This window comes from Parus major, chromosome 2 (genome assembly GCF_001522545.3).
Source record: "Parus major isolate Abel chromosome 2, Parus_major1.1, whole genome shotgun sequence".
Taxonomy (NCBI): Eukaryota; Metazoa; Chordata; class Aves; order Passeriformes; family Paridae; genus Parus; species Parus major.
This window is the reverse complement of record NC_031769.1, coordinates 6,141,468-6,160,473: the sequence shown is the minus strand read 5'-3', so window position 1 is coordinate 6,160,473 and position 19,006 is coordinate 6,141,468. Positions and strand designations below refer to the sequence as shown.

Below are 19,006 nucleotides of genomic sequence, written 5' to 3'. Positions count from 1 at the left end.
AACAAGCCAGTCAAACTGTTAAATAATTTAATAATTTTCCTGGCTTTTCAAACAAAATCACGGGATGGGGAGACTTGGGAAGGCCAACTGCAGAGCTGTCTGATGACAGCAGAGAACCTTGTGCTGGAACTGTTTGTGGCAGCAGAAATGCTCTTCTTGTATAGTCCAAGAAAAGAGAACAAGATCTAAATGAAAACACACCCAACACTGATTCACTTGACAAATCTTATCCACAAGGAGTCAGTTTGTGAAAAAGGGGAAGTTCCTCCACCTGAGAAACCGGAATTCTGTATTGAGATTGATACCTGCAGCTAGAAAAAGCACAGCGCCTAGAAAAACTTCTTGCCTTTGCTGTAGCAGCTGTGTTTTTTTCATGAAGGGATTCACTTGGGACAGTTCTGTTCTTGTGTTGAACCATACATGTCTGCTTCTAATAGAAGGTGCCTGCTGACACCATTTTACATCAGCTACACATCCACTAGAGCCAGATATTGCCAGTTCTGTATGGGTCACATAGCCATCAATGGTTAAAAGATAAGGAAGGTAACTTTCAAGGCCCAGTGTTGAGCTTTACCAAGACTTTTGTTTCAAAACAACTCTCAAAAGACTGCAAAAACTAATTCCTATTACATAAACAGATTTTCCCAGTCTAGTAATTCTTTAGCATTTCATCACAGAAATTATATAGCTCATATTAGTGGGATATGCTGGCTACTCCTAGAACAAAGGCAGTATCAAAATTATTAAGCCAAGAACATCAACAGAATGGAAATAAACATCAATGCATAGCTCAAAAGTGGAATTACTGGTCAGATTTAATACAAACTACCATAAGCTCCCTCAGAATTTGGTCTTCAGCAAAAGCTGCTATTGTATAAGCATTTTCTAGAAGTGTGCTTTCTTGACCTAATAAAACCTATATCTAATTCATGATTAAATGCAAGAAATTAAAGTGACATGGTTTTGGTTACTGTTCCCTGTTTCTAAGTGAAATAAACAACTCAGATATTTGACAGGTTAGGGACCTGCTCCTGAACCTGCACAGCCAGAGAACACTCCCTACCGCTTCTGATCATCCCTGTGTTACACAGAGCTTCTCACCACAGAGGAGGAACCTTACTTGATTGGAGCAGTGGCACCCTCGGGTCCTTCCAGCTCTGCCAAAGGAACGAGATCCCATTTGAAGTGCAGGCCCCAGTTAAAGCCCCCGCGCACCACGGGGGAGGAGCTGTAGGTGAGGGTGTCAGCGCTGATGATGTCGATCACGGGGCACACCACAGTCCTGCGATCCTCCCGGATGGGAGTCAGCAGAGGCTGCAGCCACATCTCATTCACCTCACAGTGACTGTCCAGGAACACCAGCACCTTCCCTGCAGAGCACACAAAACAAAGATCCCTGGTGCCATGAAACACAAACATGCAATTCAGTGCAAACACACGTGCAATAGACAAAGCAATACTTGGCATTTTACATGGAGATTACCTGCCACAGTCAGTAAGAACAGTTTGATCTATGATATGCCCTCACAATCATTTGGTCTAAAAAGGCACCAGCATCTTTATGACACAACATAAAATTTATGTAACACTAGACTAACGTGGAAGAGATAGTAAACAGCTTTAAAGAAAACAACTTTGAAGTGTGCAAATATAACCAGACACCCCACAGACAATATTTGACTGGGCATGGAGATGGAACTCCTGAAGTACAGAAGAGAAAAAAAATTACTTAAAATTGCACTAAATGAAATTAATTTTAGCACAGCTTGGAAAATGCAAGCACAATCTTCTCTCTGGATTATACCATAACAATGCTAATGGGTAAAAACCAATAAACAGACTAACCTGCCACTCAAAATTATTTAAAAAAGGAGCATACACTTTCTCAGATGTCAGAGAATTTAACTGAAAGCACATTCTGGTAAAGGCTGTTTATAAAGCACCAAATATTGGTTTTCCCAATTAACACTCACTGCAACAGAAAAGCTTATACAAAAAAATATTGCTATTAGATTTGAGCATAAAAACCAAATGAGTGTACCTTAAAAGGGAGCAGATTTCATTTTAGAGCAAAAGTTTGCATATAAAACATGCAAAAAATATGCTGCAACTACAGTATATTGACCACATGGAGATGCTGCTGAGACAACATTCTTTCAGGGCAAGAATAGGAAAAATTCTACATTGTTTCATTAACACTGCAGACATTGTTTGAGATATAGGGCAAGGGAAGATTTGGGATGATGATAACTTGTGTTCGCAACTTTCAATAAAGTGAGGTACTTTTTTAGAGCACAATACTGGTTTTGTTTCACAATTTCACTTACCCACTCTAAAAAAGTACCTCATTTTATTGAAAGCAAATGTCTCCAGAAGAATCAACAGCTGGGACACTCAAAGTGTCTCCAGGTTTAAAAAACACTCTAATTTGGATCCAAATTTCCAAACTTTCCAAATGATCATTTCAGACAGTGCAGAGGATGAAATATTTGGGATAATTCTAAGTTGTATAGCTTAGAGTGTGACATGACATGCAGAGCCCCTTCAGGGGACTAAAGTAACAACAGGTCAAAAATCCAACACCTGAAAAGCTGCACTACAAAAAGAGAAGTCATCCAATCAATTTATCATCAAAGTATGCAAGGAAAAGAGAAAAAGCAAGTGTACCTGTGGCATGAGAGGCTCCAATCATCCTTCCTCTGATCAAGCCTTCCCTCTTTTCATTTCTTACCAGTTTTGTGGTTTTGGGAAGCTGAGTTTTAACATAATCACTCAAGTCTTTTTTCAAGTCAGCTGTAAAAAGCAAAACACAAGTTCAACAACAGGACAGAAATTCTGAAAGCTCTGTTTAAAATCTCAAGAAATTGAACTCAAAAATGGCCAAAATCTTAATCAAAATGTTACTCTTACACTGCACAGCTTCATACCAAGAGCATGATATGGACAGTCCTCCCACATCCTACACTTCCTCTCTGATGCCTTTAGCACATTACTTAACTGGAACTACTAGACTTAAAAAAAAAAAAAAAATCTGTTCAAAGAAACACATTTCCAAATTCTTCACATGGTGACTGGCATTTGCAACAGATGCAACAATAAACATTTCATGCAGGCAAATGATTTAAATTACAACATTCCATACATGAAAACAAATGCTGACACCTTTCAGAGGAAGCAGGAAGACACCTTATATTATCTGTGCCTGCTTAACTGACAGAACAACAGATACCAAGTACAACTCACTCACAGCTGGTTGCTTTTCTAAAACCCAAAGGATCAAAGATTCTCCTGGCAAGCCTGTGCTTTTGAAGGAGTATAGAGTTCACTGGAGTCTATGGACACTACTGTAACTTAGCTAACATCAATGGCAATTTTAAGAGTAACAATACTTCTTTCACCCAAGGTCAAACAAGGTAAAGTTTCTAACATTAAAGCAGAACTACTGAAAAGAAGATGGACACATAAAGACTGAAGTAATGAAAAAGCATAAGTTAATAAGCTTATGGAGAAATAAAGAGGAATATAAAATGGAAAAGAAAAACAAAAAAACTGAGACTTCATAGAGGACCCTGGTATAGAGAGGCAGACAGACTTTCATCAGAGGATATGCCAAAATAAACATTCTGATGAATGTCAGCTAAAACATTAAAGTTGCTGTGAACAAGACTAAATGCCAATGGCATATATGTGGAAGTCAGAGCTGTAATGTTAAGAAGGAATAAGAACTTTCAGGCTTGAGATTCCCAGATGAAATTCCAAATGTTAAGCCTTTGCACTACAAGGAAACATGGTGGATCAGAAGTGAGAAGGTAACACACAACAAGTATGATGCTAGTGAATATTCTAGGACAAAGGAAATTCTCTGGGGAGATACAGACAGAACTCATTTGGGTCATTCTCATTTGGGTCATTTGGAATTCTCTCCCCTGTTCTGGAATAATGACATCATATGCCAGACACAATAGGGAAGATGTCAGAGAAAATCTTCTAGAAAATTGATTAAATCATCTCTAAAGTGCTCCAAATGAGATACCTAAACAAGCAGGGCATATTTGCAAACCTAAAAATAGTGTTTGAATCATTCTTCACCTGATTCATTATAGCAAGAGAAGAACAGTGTACACCTACAGAAACAATGGACTAGAACAAAGCAGAAAAGCTCAGTTATCAAATTCAACTCTTACAGCAGATGAGGCAAATCAATAGTTTCATATCTGCAAACTTCTGAAAAGAATAGGGAAAAAAAAAAAGAAAATATGTCACATCCACACCAGGAGCTAAACCAGGTCCACCACATCAGCTTGGGCAGCAGAATGTAAGGCCTAGTAGAGTTTTGACCCACACAAAATGACATTCTGCTGGCAACTGTGCCCATATCAGAGATCATTCTTAACAGGCAGGTTTGTCTCAGACACACTTTGGGATTTTTGCTGTTGATGGGTATTTGTGTGTCACCTTCATGTCCACTGGTGATGGGAACACTGATTACTTTTGATATAACCCAAAAAATTGCTTCAATCCAGCCTAAGAAATTTTGCTCCAAAGAGATCATTTCTTCCTTTTAGCCAGTCTTCAAAATTTAATTTAGGCATTGCCTTCTTCCATGTCTGCAGAACAAAGGCAAAATGGGCCCTAGGATGGGAGTCTGGAGTGTTATTATTTTAAACTGTTCTAAAGTACTGAGTTGCAGACAATTGGCTCCTTTTCTGTTATTCAATCTCTTCTTCTACACAGAAGAATGCCCCCAGTAACAGCCTTCAAAACACATCCTCAGGCTTTTCCATAACAGGTTAAGGCCAAATCAGGGAGAAAGAGCTTATACCAGAAAAAGAAATCCTGCCTTTCAGGGAAGGGAAAAAAAATACAACAGTGGGCTTGGCTGAGCCATGGCAATGCCTGCTTAGCTAGTAGAACTGTTGATGATTGAGTCTAAGATGCTTTTTGAGGCACAACTAGGTGCAAAAGCCCAAGGTTTGCTCAACAGCACTGATGTGTAGCACTGCTCTCATATTTGTAGGTGAAAAGCTAGAGAGAATATCATCTAGAACAGCACTTCAGAAAAAAGGTAATGGAAAGAAAACTAATCTTTAATTAAAAAACAAAACAAAGGGGCATAAAGATCAAGCAATCTGCCTGAGCTCATGATATCCACAGCACAGCCAAACCTTTTATCCATTTCCTCAGTTCCAAAACCATCCCCAGTCCCCACCTTTCCTCTGCTGTAAGAATCCATCCATTAAAATTAAGCAGAAGCAGAAACATAGGATCATTAGCATCAAGAGCAGTCATTCTGTGTAAACAATACCTCCTCCTGCCTTTGGCTTCAGAACAAGTTCATTTAAAGTCAGAAAGACTTTATTAGCTACTTGAATGTTTTGAACTTTATTTGGTTCAAATTCACTAATTGCTTCAATTTAACAGACCAGAAGAGAGATGGTATTACTGCCTCAACACAGGCATCAATCAAATGCATCCTCACATTCAGAAGACTGAGTTTTGAAGTGAGACAAGCTCTGAATACAAAACAAATTGCACAAGACACTTTATAGCAAGGCATATGCTCCCAAAACACAAAACAAAACAAGCTTTAAATATTACACATTCTCATCAGCAAGGAACAGTGTTTGATCTTTGTTCTCTCTTGTATCTCGACATTTGATCTGACCTCAGAGAAATCAACTTCCAGCATAACAAGAGAATGCCATTCTACAGCAGACACATCTAATCAGTCTCTCAGAGCAAGTGAGACCTTAAACCAGTAACCAAACAATGAGATCAAGGGAGCTGTAATTATAAAAAATAAAAATACAATCTAAAAATAATTTTTAAAATGCAAGAAGTGAACTTGTAAAGAGGCGAGCAGGGAACTTGCACAGTCTTGCTGACAAGAACTGCTTTGCTAACACATTCCTCAACAGGTATTTGGCTTTTGAAGGGCCAAAAGGAAAGGCTTTTGGAGTGCTAAGCTTGAATCGCGTGTCTGTCTTTGCCTTGTCTGTCAATCGAGAGAAAAAGTAGCAATCCTTCACCAGGAGCAAAGCAGCTCTGCAGGATCTACCCCTCCAGGGCCCCTCCATGCCTGCTGGAGCAGAGGCTGCTCCCAGAGCCAGGCCAGCTGCTCCCGGCGTGGCCACAAGAGGATGTTCGAGAGCCACGCAGTGCCCACCCAGCCACGGTGAGCCCCAGCCCCAGCACGCTGCCGGCCCGAAATGCCGAGCAAGTACAAAACACGGCACTGCTCCCATCGGGCCACAGCAACCCATCGGCAAGACTGCAGCCGGGAGTGTCTGAGTGCTCCTGTCAGATGCATTCACAGCGAGTAGCGGCCTCTCTGTCATCTGCCCTGAGCACCTGAGCAGCCCAAGCAAGGAACTGTTAAGAAAACCCAAACTATAAACAACTGCTTCATGACCCCCATTCATCAGTGTGTGCAAGAGGTGAGATAAGAGTGGAGCACCTCCCCTGGAAAGGCAGAGGAAAACCGGGGCTGGTTCAGCCTGGAGAAGAGAAGGTTGTGTGGAGATCTCAATGCAACCTTCCTGTATCTGAAGGAACCCTACAGGGAAGCTGGAGAGGGACTCATCGGGAACTGTAGTGACAGGATAAGGTGTAATGAGCACAAACTGAAAGAAGGAGAATTAAGGATAGACATTAAGAAGAAATTCTTTCCTGTCAGACACTGAAACAGGCTGCCCAGTGAAGCTGTGGATCACCATTCCTGGAAGCATTGAAGGCCAGGTTGAGTAGGGCCTTGAGCAATCTTGTTTAGTGGGAAGTATCCCTGCTCATGGCAGGAGTTTGGACTAGATGATATTTAAGGTTCCTCCCAGCATTCTAACATTCTTTGATTCTATGATTATTAGCTTCAAAATCTAATTCTGAATGTTAAATTCTGTATGATACAAAGCTCATCAGTAAAATAGCACCAGTAGCAAAGAGGATGTCATCTTGGGCATCTCAGGACATCACACATCTCTACTGGCTGGCACTCTGGTGATAGGCTGCAGTACAAACTGGTTTTGCATCATGAAATGCAAATTTTATGAACTTCCACAATTTATTTTGACCAGTCAATAAAGCACAGGAAATTGCCCAGAAGTGCAATATTCCTGAAAGAGTCTCTCACCCAATTCACTGTTGTCATCCACCAGAATGATTTCATGCAGGAGGTGGGCGGGGGTGCGGTCCAGGACACTGTGCACTGTGCGGAGCAGGGCAGAGAGTGCCTCGTTGTAGAAGCAAATCACCACACTGGCAGAGGGCAGATCTGCAGGGTAGGACTTCTCTCTGCATCTACAAACAGGAACAGTCTTTGTCACTATTTACAGAGGGTCTTCCATAGAGCTGGGTCACTGCTGGAACTTCATAAATAACAAACAAGCATTAAATGTGTAGGAGGAACCCCTAACGTGAACATAATGAGCCCAGACATGTAACAGCTATAGGAGGACTAAGCATAGTAAGTTACTTTCCACATAATACAGACTCATAGTTAACACTGCTGCTTACTAGAAAACAGAGGATATCATAGACGGAGGTGAGAACAAGAACCAGAGATCCTCAAGACAGAGAGCAGAAGATACTGAGGGCTTATTTCAGCTGTCAAAACACAGTCTAGTACCCTCAGGTAGCTCAGACAGTTCAAATATGACATGAGACTCACAAAAATACCACGGCTTTATTGGCCAGCTGCTGGAGACAAGGTTGGATATCCCAGAAAAACTCCACTGGTGCTAAATACCTATTTACACAACCAACCTTGGGATTCAGAGGGCAGATTAAGACACTTAAGTCTAGTCACTGCTGTCAGTGCAGTCTAAATAGTATTCAGCTCACCCTAAGGCTGTCAAGTGTGTTTTGTAAGCTGAAGAGCTCTGCATGCTTCATTAACTGCACTGACTGGATCTCTGCTAATTATGATAAAAGCAGAGACAAGTGACTAAAAAGCAGTTATCTAAGCATCTTAATCTGCAAGATGAATCCCACTTAAAGCAAAAGATCATCAATTTTTCTTATTTTCAAAGCTCATCCTTACTTCTAATAGGGCCAAGTACCACAGATTAACACCATATGAAGATGCCAGGCATAGGGGGATCCAATAAGAATAAGAAATTATAAATGAAAACCCAGAAGTATATTAGAAAAGCTTTCATTTACTTAGAACAAGCTCAATTCCAGGAAAAACAATCAGCAAGTACAATTAATTACATTCACCTACACCAGAAAAACCACTAGAAAAATGGATGCAAGTTTATTTATTTTTCAGTGTTGGGAGTTTTTATTATTGTTGCAGAGGTGAGTTGTTCCCCCCTATATGCACCAGGTAGATTATAGAAAAATATATGTTCTTTAATAGAAAATACTCAAGAGCAGTGAGCAACCTATCACATACTTTTAGCAGCTGACAAAAAAAAAATAAATAATTACATATCCAGAAATAATATTCAGTCAGAAAAGACAGAAAAGACCAAGGAATAGAAATCCTAACCTCAAGCACTCCTATTAAACAGCTGAAAAACCTGCCTTCAGCAACACATGAGGATAGAACAGTGTATGATAGAAATGATATACCAAAAATGTTAAACACTACATCAGGTATAACAAGCCATTGAGCACATGAAACTATAGCATGTTCTTGCCACAAATCAGCACCTACTTTGCATCTCTTGTATCAGGTACCTCCCTGTGGTATCCCAGTCGATTGCTGATAAGCATATTGAAAGCATGCTTCTGATAGCCCAAGTCTCTCACTTCCTGATCTTCTTCATTAAAAATCATTCCTGCAAATGAAACATGCCAAGATCAGCTAACAGGCTCAAAAACATTGTTTGAAAGAAATCAAGGATTGAAACATATGCTTTAACCTCTTCTAAAATCCATTATGCTCTTAAAAATCCCTCTGGTTTTGCAAAGTGTCTATTTGTGCAACTATTTCTGCTCCCTCTTACAAACAGGCAGCACTTAGGAGTAACCCTTGCAACTGTAATAAAATCAAATCCTTCTCCAAAGACTGCTGGCTCCACTGTGTTTATTACCTCCCTTCACTCATATGGCCTCTAATTCTTAGTACCACCTAAAACCAACATCAAACAAGCAACAGAGGATAGACTTTGGCACACAATGAATCAGCAACTATCCCTACAGGTGATGGGTCTGTAATGGGATTTTTGAGAGAGGAAATACATTTAGAATGGTAGAAAAATCTTCACAATAGCAGCTCCAATTTCATGCAGTTCTGAAGTCTGTGGTAACAAAAATAACTGTGCAAGAACTGTAACCTTTTGTTTATCTCACCTTGGATTTGACAGCAAGTAAAAACACCAGCAGAGCTGCTGTTAGTTGATTATTTTAGCAGAAGTGGCAACTGTTACTAAGCATGGCAGAAGTAACTGTTGGTATTAGGAAATGCCAAGTGCTATAAGCCAAGATGAAATTTTCAATGCCATCCTGCCTGCCTTGACTCAGTGCCATGGGCTGCTCTCACTGAGCCACACACTCACCCATGGGAACAGAACCAAAACATTGTGGCACTTCACACAACTCCATGAGGGAGAGACATCTGGTGTCTGCCACCACCTGTGCCTCCAGCCACTTCTGCAACAACTCAGGTACAGAGTGATTATTTTTTGTTGTCTCTATTCAGCTGGCTGCACAAAAGGAGCTGCCTGTCACCTCTTCAGTTACTATCAAGCTACACAGGAAATTTCACTGAAATTTCAGTACAAGAAGTAAGCAAAGATCATGTAAGTTATTTCCTTCCACCCTGCCCATATCTCCATATCACTCAAAATCTGAAGAAAATAGTTAACAAGAGGGTTCCTCATTCACATGCTTCCAGAAAAATATGTTTCATACATTCATAGACAAATTCAGATTGAAAGGGACACACCTGGTCTTATCTCCTTCCCAAAAGCAGGTCCAGCTAGATCAGGTTGCTCAGAACCAGTGCAGTTAACTTTCGAAAGCCTTCAATATCTCCAAAGATGGAAATTCTACAACCTCTTATTTCCCCATTCAAGCACTTGACCACCATCACACTGAATGTGGTTTTTTTCTTCCTTAACTGAAATGCCCTCTTTCCAATCTCTTATCATAATCCCATGCACTCTGGAAGGAGTCTGCCTCCACCTTCCCTACAGCCTCCTATTCAGCTGCTGCTGACAGCAATAAAATCTCACCCCTCAGCCTTCTCTCTGAGGCAGAATAAACTCAATCCTCTCAGCCTGTCTCCACACCTCATGTTCTCCAGTTTTCACCAGCTATGCAAATGCAAGCTGAGCTCAAGCCTGGAGAAAATGAGTTGCGTTAAACACAAAAGAGAAGTCATTTAAAAAGTTTGAAAAGGAAAAAATCTTTAAAACAAGTAATCAATCTGGGCCTTCAGGGAACAGCTGTGTCTCAATGACAAAGCCTACCTACAGGTACCAGATGACATTCTGGAGGCAATTCCATGCACCCATATTCTCACCATTTACATTTACCACCTTGTGGCTATCAGTCTTGAGTTCAGCAATGGCAATGCAGTTGCATTATCAAACAGCTCAAGAGTAAACGCCCTGACATTTGTGCAGGACCAAGTGGGAAGTGCCGGGTAGTGATACCTGAGAGACAAATGGGACACAGCCACACAGTGTCTTGTGACTGACTGTGCTGCTCATGGATGAGTGCTCCCACTGTGGATGAGCTGTGCTGTGGGGGTAGGAATGAGGTCTGTTTACAGGGGCAGTGTCACTCCCCCAGCCCTAGCAGCCTAAAGGGGTCAGTCAGTCTTCTAATGAACCACATCCATTCCCAAAGGAACGTCTCCAGCTGGTCAGTTCAGACACCCAGCTCCATTATTCTGGCATAATCGGTGGCACAACGTACTGTGGTCACCTTATAATGTTTTCTTCATACCAAGTATGAGCTTAAATCACATCCCAAATGTCTCATTCTACAATCCATCCTTAGCCAACCACTAGCTACATTTTTCTGATCTTATGAATATATTCATGAAGTGCTAATATTTTTAAAACCCTCTCATGAAGAACAGTATCAAATGCTTGCAAAAGACATGAAAGATTTCAGATCAAATAGCAAACAGAAGCCTTTGGAAAAGAAGGAGCTTGCAGTCAAAACCTCAGTTTAGACTTTACTTCAGCAGTGTTATATGTGGCTTTCACAGATTAATGAATAAAGAAAAGATAAACTGACCTACCAGATGACAGTTTGGTTTTGACTATCATACACCAACTTTCTTTTCACTTTTTTTTTTTTCCCCCGTGCATGTTTATCACTGTCCTACCCTAGACAGACTTCAGGAAACCCTTTCCTACAACATCCTGTCTTAAGAGCTGTCTCCTGATGATTCCTGTAGAATTTATTCTGGCACTCTAACTCCCCTTGGCTTTCACCGACCAAACCAGTCACTTGGTCTCAAGATCAAAGGTCTTCCCAGTTTAAAAGCTCCATTTCTTTCCTGGCCCAGACTGAATAGTTGGAAAGAAATGGCCACCTCTGGACTGGTCTTCACCTCACTTGGCAATCAGGTTTTTTGCAGTGAACTGAAAAACACTTGTGATGCCACAGGGCAACATGAACTGCCATTTTTCTAACATATTCACACAGGTCTAATGACCAACTCAGAAAGTGAAGTTTAGTAAAGTTCTATAAACTCACAAAGATTGTGATTCACCATTTGTCCACAGTTATGGCAGGGGAGTTCACTGAGATTTTAGCATTAAACCCTGGCTCTGAAGGTTTCTGTGCTGTATTTCCAAAGCATCAGCAGAAACCAATGCCACAACACTTCTGCCTCCAAACACAAACCACGTTTTAATCCAGTACACAACGTGCCTGTTTGCACATCTAAACACAGCAGTGAATGTGCTGTAAGCACTAGAATACACAAAGCATTTTAATTTGGAACACAAAACTAAATCACCTCATTGATGAAACATGCTCTAGTGAAACATACAGACCTTTGCTGGTACAAAGTAAGCAGGATTTGGCTCTAATTATTGTCATCTCAATTCTGCATTGTAAGTTTGTCCTACATGCATTTCTTGTAGATTAAGTCATACTCAAAGCATAGTTTCTAAATCAATGGGTCCTCTTCATTTTTTATTGATATCAAGCTATTTTTAATTACTACATGTAAGTAGAGCTTCTCTGCAGTTAATTAAAGCTTATGTATTTGAGCCTCATTAATACAGGAGTAAGATACGAAACAAGCACACACTGAACCTTCTGAAAGCAAGACTTAGTTCATCGAGGGCAGACCCTGCTGTAACCCAGTCTTCATCAGCACTTACACAGCATAAATGTAAATGTTAGAAAGAGTATTTTGGGTTAATCACTGTAGAATAAATTTTAAGTAATTCCTAATGAAGAGAGTCACAAGTACCACCTGCATTTTTGCAAACAAAACTTCTTCATTATACACTTTCCCCTGAGATTTTTTTTTACAGCAAACTATCTCATTTCTCCTGTTGTTTTATTAAGTTTGTCACCAACACTGAAAACCACTTACCCATTTCAGGAGAGAATTCTATCTCCCCCTTAACTGGATCCTGGATATGATTTCCAAAAGAGTTTCCTATCTTATTCTCTTTCTGTTGCAATTCAGGTATATGAACTGGCCCTCGTGTAAAACGGGGATAGAATTTTTTTGGAAATGGCCTCTGAGGTTCCAGCCCCTTGATGGGCACATTCTTGAAGGATTGGTTCTCTTCACTGAAGTTGAAATAAACAAAGAGCAGAAGTGTCCAGGTCACGGATGTGAAGAGGCAGCCATAGCAGAAATAGCGAAGTGTGACACTTCCCATTGTACACTCAGCATCCTTGAGGGCCCATTCTCAATTACCTGAAAAAGAATGAAAAATATGCATTTTGAGAGTGCAGCCTGTTACCTTATACATTATGAAACACATTCAATAAGTTAGTCGCCCATTAAATGACTTTCAGAACTTAAAATTTAAGCACAGGCCTTAAGAAGTAAATCCCTTTTCACTCTCCCATTCAAAAAGTAAACGTGACCAGTTTTCACATTTAATGTGGACACCACTGCTTTAAAATATGGAGCAATCACTAAGAGCCCAGTGACACACCACAATTAAAGGCAAAAATTATTAATTTTCCTCATATATAATTATATTTCTATATAATATATAGAGAAATATAATTCTAGTATGTCTGCCTTGAATTAAATATATAACTGTATCATTAAATATACTATACACAGAGAATTGATACTTCACAGAATTGTTTTGGCTGGAAAGGACATCTGGAGATCACCTTGTTCAACACTCTTGCTCAAGCAGGGCCACTCTGAGCCAGTTGCCCAAGAGTAAATGTACCCATTTCTGTAGCTCAGATCCTATCCTAAAGCATGGAATGAGAAACCATGGATTCAAAAAAACTACATGGTTCAGTTCTTCTTGCCCCAGACTTAAGAACAGCCTTCATGAGTGTCCCAAGAGTTCCAGAAAACATGGGGTGCATTTGAATAACACACAGCATGAAGACAGTCACATTTACAGATAATCTTCTCCACAAAAAGAACACAGATGGGATAGGAGGAGGAAAAGCTCTAAGGTAATTTACTGGGTTCCTCCAGGCCTCCGAAGACTCCAGAAAAGCTTCTATATTCCCTGGAGAAGATGCCCATCTAGAGCTGGAAGGAAGCAACCCAGACTAGAGTTTTACTTTAGACATCCACAAAACAATTTTCCCAAGCTGTACTGAACATTAATGTCATAAGCAAAACTGTGAAGTGAAGCCAATGAAGCTGATGAAAATAGTTTACTTATGGGCCAGAAGAATTTGGTACACTTTCTGGAGTTCCCCAAATCTTGAAAAGGCTCAACACCCTCCCCCACCCTGCAAAAGAAACCAAATAAAACCAACCAAAACCAAGAAAACAAAAACTCCCAACTACACACAAAAAACTCCACACTAACAAAAAACTCCACATACCTTATAAACAATACAGATCAGTCCCCCCAACTCAGGGGAGAAAAAATGCTAACTCAAAGAATTTGTTTCTTTAATCACTATCTAACCACAACAAATTCTTTGCACAGTAACAAAAAGTCATTAAATAATTCAATAACCTTTCATTTGCAAAACTTCTATTTTAAGAAAACAAATATTGGGGTGGGAGTCAATAATATATGCTAATGCACTTTTCAAACTACTCAGAAAGTCAGAAACTACCAGAAGTTTTCAGGTCAGTCTGGCAAAGAACAAACAAGAACATTTATGAGTATAAACAAATTATTCCTTCTTGACATGGGAAACGATTAAATAAAGGTAGAAGCTCTTAATGATCCCAAAGAACATTATAAAGACACCATTTACTTTGGATATGTAATTCTGACTCCTTAGTGACTTGCATCCAAAAAGAAGATCTGTCAAAATTCAAACTTACACTTCCCAGACTGCAGTAGGTCATCATCTCCCAAGAATAAAATATCCATAGAGTAAATCAAAATACCAAAACACACTCTCCTCAGAAATAATTTACCCATTGTTCTTACCATGTCAAACTCCCTCACTTCTGCAAGGCAGCAATCTACGGAGCAGTTGAGCCCAAGGAGCTTAAAAAGGGTTTAAATCTCAGGCTGACCCTGTGCATACAGATGAATTGTGCTCTCTGTGAAATAGGCTCTCTCTCTAACACTTTCACACAGAAATCTCTCTGCTTAACAGCAAAGCCATGAAATTAGTCAGGCACAGAATGCTCTGGGGCAGAAATGATTGAAGAAAATCCTCATTTTCGCTAGCAGAATAGGTTTACCAGTTAGAGAAGATGACCAATCCCCAGTGCCTCGCGCCCTGTGCTAACACAAGTAACACAAGGTGAACCCTGGCTCAGAAAACGCATGTGAGGCTGCAGAGGAGCAAGAGCAGATAAACAGTTATAGCCTCTCATTATAATAATTCTTCTTGCATGGCAGTCTGCAGACAATTACTGCTTCTCCATAAAAGAGGACCTGGGTGCTTGCCAGGTTCTTTTTGCATGGCCACCAGAAGGTCATCTGCTGTAAGATTTGTCCAATCCTAACACACTGCTCCTCAAAAACTGCTCGAGGTGTTTTTCCATTCACTATGGTAACACAGATGGACAATCCTAACATGCCCTGACACTTTGGGACAGAACTGTCCTAGTAAGATAAAAATTACTGTAACAGAGAAGGAACCTTTTCATTTCAGAGTTGTTTAAGGATGAAACTACACTGCAGCTTGCATAAAAAACTAACATAATCTATTCTATCTCTGGTAACAGTCAGAAGACAGGCATACAGAGAATTCCTCACAGGTTAAATATTCCCCTAGTTCCTTGCATGTCTTTCATAGTTCACAGCTACACCTGCTGCTGTGGTACTTCCAGCCACTGTAAGGTTAAAGTTTGCTGTGACTGACATCAGGTACACTCAGATTAAAGAGGAAGGGATAAATTACTAATCACCAGAGTGAAGACATTGCTGTACATCCCTTCCATCTCTGACCAGGCTAAAAGCTCATGCTTGGCTACTGCTACAAAAGTAACAAATGCAGTCACCAAAACCAAATAAACCAAGTATTATTTCCACCTGATCTTTGCTAGATCTGCTTCACCTTTTCCTCTCCTTCACTATTCCAGCATTTTGTAAAATGATAAAGATGTGGAAATACTGCATTTAAACAGAATGCCAAACCCCCACAAATCACAGCCTGTGCCCGTTCAGTACCTTGCTATTCAACCAAGACATTTGGTAATTTATTTGGCAGGAAAATACAGACTCACTATGTAGATAATTCTGAAAGCAGAATGGAAAAAAAAAAGTTAACCCTGTGCATGAAAAGCACATTGAGGCTTATCAGTTGACTTTATTCACCAACACATATGTATTTACACAAACACCGTCCTTTGGATTTCAACCACTTCTACCATTTAATCAGACAGAATCACAATCTGTGTCAGAGCTGCACACTCCTATTTTTGACAGTTTTAGTCTGACTGACTTTTTACAGATATGCTTTAGGCCAGAGGTTTCCATGTCTTTGGCCATGTCAGTCTGCTTTGGATCTGCCCTGAGGAAACAAGAGAACCTTTCCAGCCCTACATTTTTATGCATACAAATCACAATCATGAATGTATCTTTTCCCCTCTTCAACATACCAAGGAACAAGAATCCCTCCACTCATTTCAGTGTGCAACAAAAAATAACCATTTTGATAAGTACCAGAGGGTGAAGGAGAGGAGGAGTCTGCAGCTGGGCACAAGGACACAGGAGGAAACATTCAGTTCACAGAGGCTGACACTCAACCCTTGATTCTTATCTCAGCCATCTCCTTATCCATGACCTCCTTCCATGTACACACAGTGAATAAAAGTCTTACTCTGTCCAGACTCCTTTGCACTCCAGAGTTGTGAAGTCTTCTAGGAAATGCATTTTCCCAATTTGCCCAAAAACTATCTCAGCCAAGGTATTCATAATACCTTGATGAATGTCTTAAACATCCATCCAGAAACCCAGTTGGTTTCTCCAAGCAGGATTTTAAAACTTAAGAAAAGCCAAATCCTTCTTTATTTCTTCCTCAATTTTTTTTTTCTTTTCTGAAATAGAGAAAACCTGTTCCTGAATACAGGAGATACAAAGGACATGCCTTTCAAATCCAAAGTATTAGGATCCTTCTCAGCCCTGACACATGTTGCATGAAAAAATGAGATTATATATATTTTTAACTCAATAGCCTAAAGCTCTGCTAATTCAAGCACAGCTGGCAGGTTTGAACCGCTAGATAAAAACAACTGAAATAAAAAAAAAGCAGAATTGTATTATTCAGATAACCAATGGGCTCATAAGAATAATTTTCACCTATGCAATACTGTAACAATGTGTCCAGTCACCAATAAATTGCTATTTGGACTGTACAGTTGAAACCCTTTTCTATTTATTTATTCAAGTGCAAACAAAAATACTAAATGCCACAAAAGAATAACCCATTATTTAAACATAGACAGAAGAATTGTTTCACAATACAGTTCCTGACAATTTTTCTTGGAAAGAGACTAGGCTTGAGGGTCTACCATGCATCTCCCCTTCTTTTCTGAAGAGCAGTACCGCTGCCAAAAGTAAAATATCACCTCAAACAATTCTCCTTTCCAAAAAACTCAAGTAAGTAAAGAACATCCAGAATAAATAGAAGGCATTTTCTTTCCCTTGGCAAGATAGGAGCTTCCAGAGCAAGTAATAAATGATAACACCTTTAAGTATTTTACAGGCACTCATTCCCATGCCCTAGAGATGCATGGAGTTCACTGTGTTCACTCTGGTGTACTCAGGCATCCAGAGACACTTCAACATAACAAACACAAATCATCCAAGGTGGCAGTATCTCCTACATCAGGAAATTACAACCCAGTTTGGAGGCAAGAAAGGAAAAAACACATCACAGAAGCTGCCTCCATCAGCATGAGCTCAAAAGAGACCAAGACTGAAAGGAACAGTATTCTGAGAGTTTCTAACCAAATATTCAGCCTTCCAGTGTCTCTCTTGTTGCTCTACTTGACTTTCATATATTTATTGTATGACAATTTTCCTTTGGAAAAAGCCTTGAAACTGAGTTTGCAGACCCACATACCAGAAATGCCAGGAGTAAAATATTGCTAATTTTCACAAATTCCAGTACATAAGTCTCAGTTCTTTGCACAAGTAAATAATAGATTTTTTTAAAAGGTTATAAAGGTTAAAAATAAGTGATTCAGTAAAAGTCTCTTAAATTCAATCAATTACAAAGCTGGAAAACTCTCCAGGAGCTTACCTGCCAGACCTGAGCTGCAGTACTCACTGTGCTTTTCATGTCACAGCAGCTTCTTTTATCAGCCTTACACCACTACCATGACATTAATTTCATACAGCAAGCCCAGGAATATTTACATTCATTTAATAACTGGCCCAACAAGGATACAACTGTGTTCTCCTCCACAGCCCAGAAGGGTTTGTTGTTAGTAACTTGTGCAGCTCTCAGTAACACTGGCCCAATGTGTTGGCCTTTGATATCTTTAAAGGAAGCAAAAAATGTCAACCACAATCCACAATATTTTGGCTTAAAGAGCAATATTTGCTACAGACTCTATGACCTGCCACTGCTTAAGCACTGACATCTGCTTGGATTAACCTCAACAGTTTAGTAAACACACCGTATGAGTAGATATTTCATAACTGTGCCAAAACTCATGTTTGTCAGAGGTCAAACAGAGGATCAGACTAACCTCAAGATTTTTGAAATAGGAGTAAAAATTATTTGAGAAAACCTTAAAGTCTGCTTGTAGTTTTTCCAAGAACAGCTTTTTCTCTAAAAAAAAAAAAATCAGGAAAAGACAGATATACAACTCATACTACCCAAGTCCCCTGCAAGACTACCTGTGTATTTTGGAACCATACTGAGGCAAGGAACAGATGTATAAAATCTTCATTTTTAAAGAGAATTCCAGAAGAAAAATAAATCATTAAACTACTTTATCTTTCTATAGATTATTTGGATAATTTGCTTCATGACCTTCTATAGATGCTTCTAATTTTTACTTTCTTATTTTTTGTGGGGAGCAGAATATAAGAATATAAAACAACATTACTCACGAATGCAAGTTTGCTCTTCTAATAGCCTTAACTCTTCCTACATTTCTTGGCCTCCAAGATGTTATAGATACCCATGAACAGGCTTTCCATTTTACTGGTTGAATCACTATCAAACAACAGCACTAACAGTGCAATGAACAGAGGCCAAATTAGGAAGAAGCAGTACTGCAATAAGACATATCATCACAGAGATGCTATTCACACACCTCCTGCACTTGCTCAAGAATTATTTTTTTCCATGCAACCTTTCCATTAGAATCTCTCTCTTCAGGGCAAGTCAGAGTTAATAGACCAACAAGATGAAAAAGGCACACCTCGGGCAGCTTTTGTTTCAGATCCAACACATATCACCAGGAGCAACAACCACTAACATACAGCCAGAGGAAAAGTAACAGACA

At 39.7% G+C, this 19,006-nt stretch overlaps 1 protein-coding gene across 5 annotated transcripts in view; it reads right to left on the bottom strand.

Annotated features, from left to right (window-relative positions):
• Positions 1-19,006, bottom strand: part of GALNT11 (polypeptide N-acetylgalactosaminyltransferase 11) — a 46,658-nt gene that overhangs the window by 18,123 nt on the left and 9,529 nt on the right. For 4 of the 5 annotated variants that reach the window (XM_015653451.1, XM_015653479.3, XM_015653459.3 and 1 more), the window contains exons 2-6: positions 12,512-12,844; positions 8,657-8,780; positions 7,127-7,293; positions 2,668-2,793; positions 1,121-1,370 (exon numbers count right to left, since the gene is read on the bottom strand). In XM_015653451.1, coding sequence (XP_015508937.1) covers positions 1,121-1,370; positions 2,668-2,793; positions 7,127-7,293; positions 8,657-8,780; positions 12,512-12,806 — 962 coding nt within the window. In that variant the 5' untranslated portion in view covers positions 12,807-12,844. Of the gene's footprint in view, positions 1-1,120; positions 1,371-2,667; positions 2,794-7,126; positions 7,294-8,656; positions 8,781-12,511; positions 12,845-17,790; positions 17,903-19,006 lie in introns of those variants that run through there. The other variant, XM_033520238.1, reaches the window with a different exon arrangement.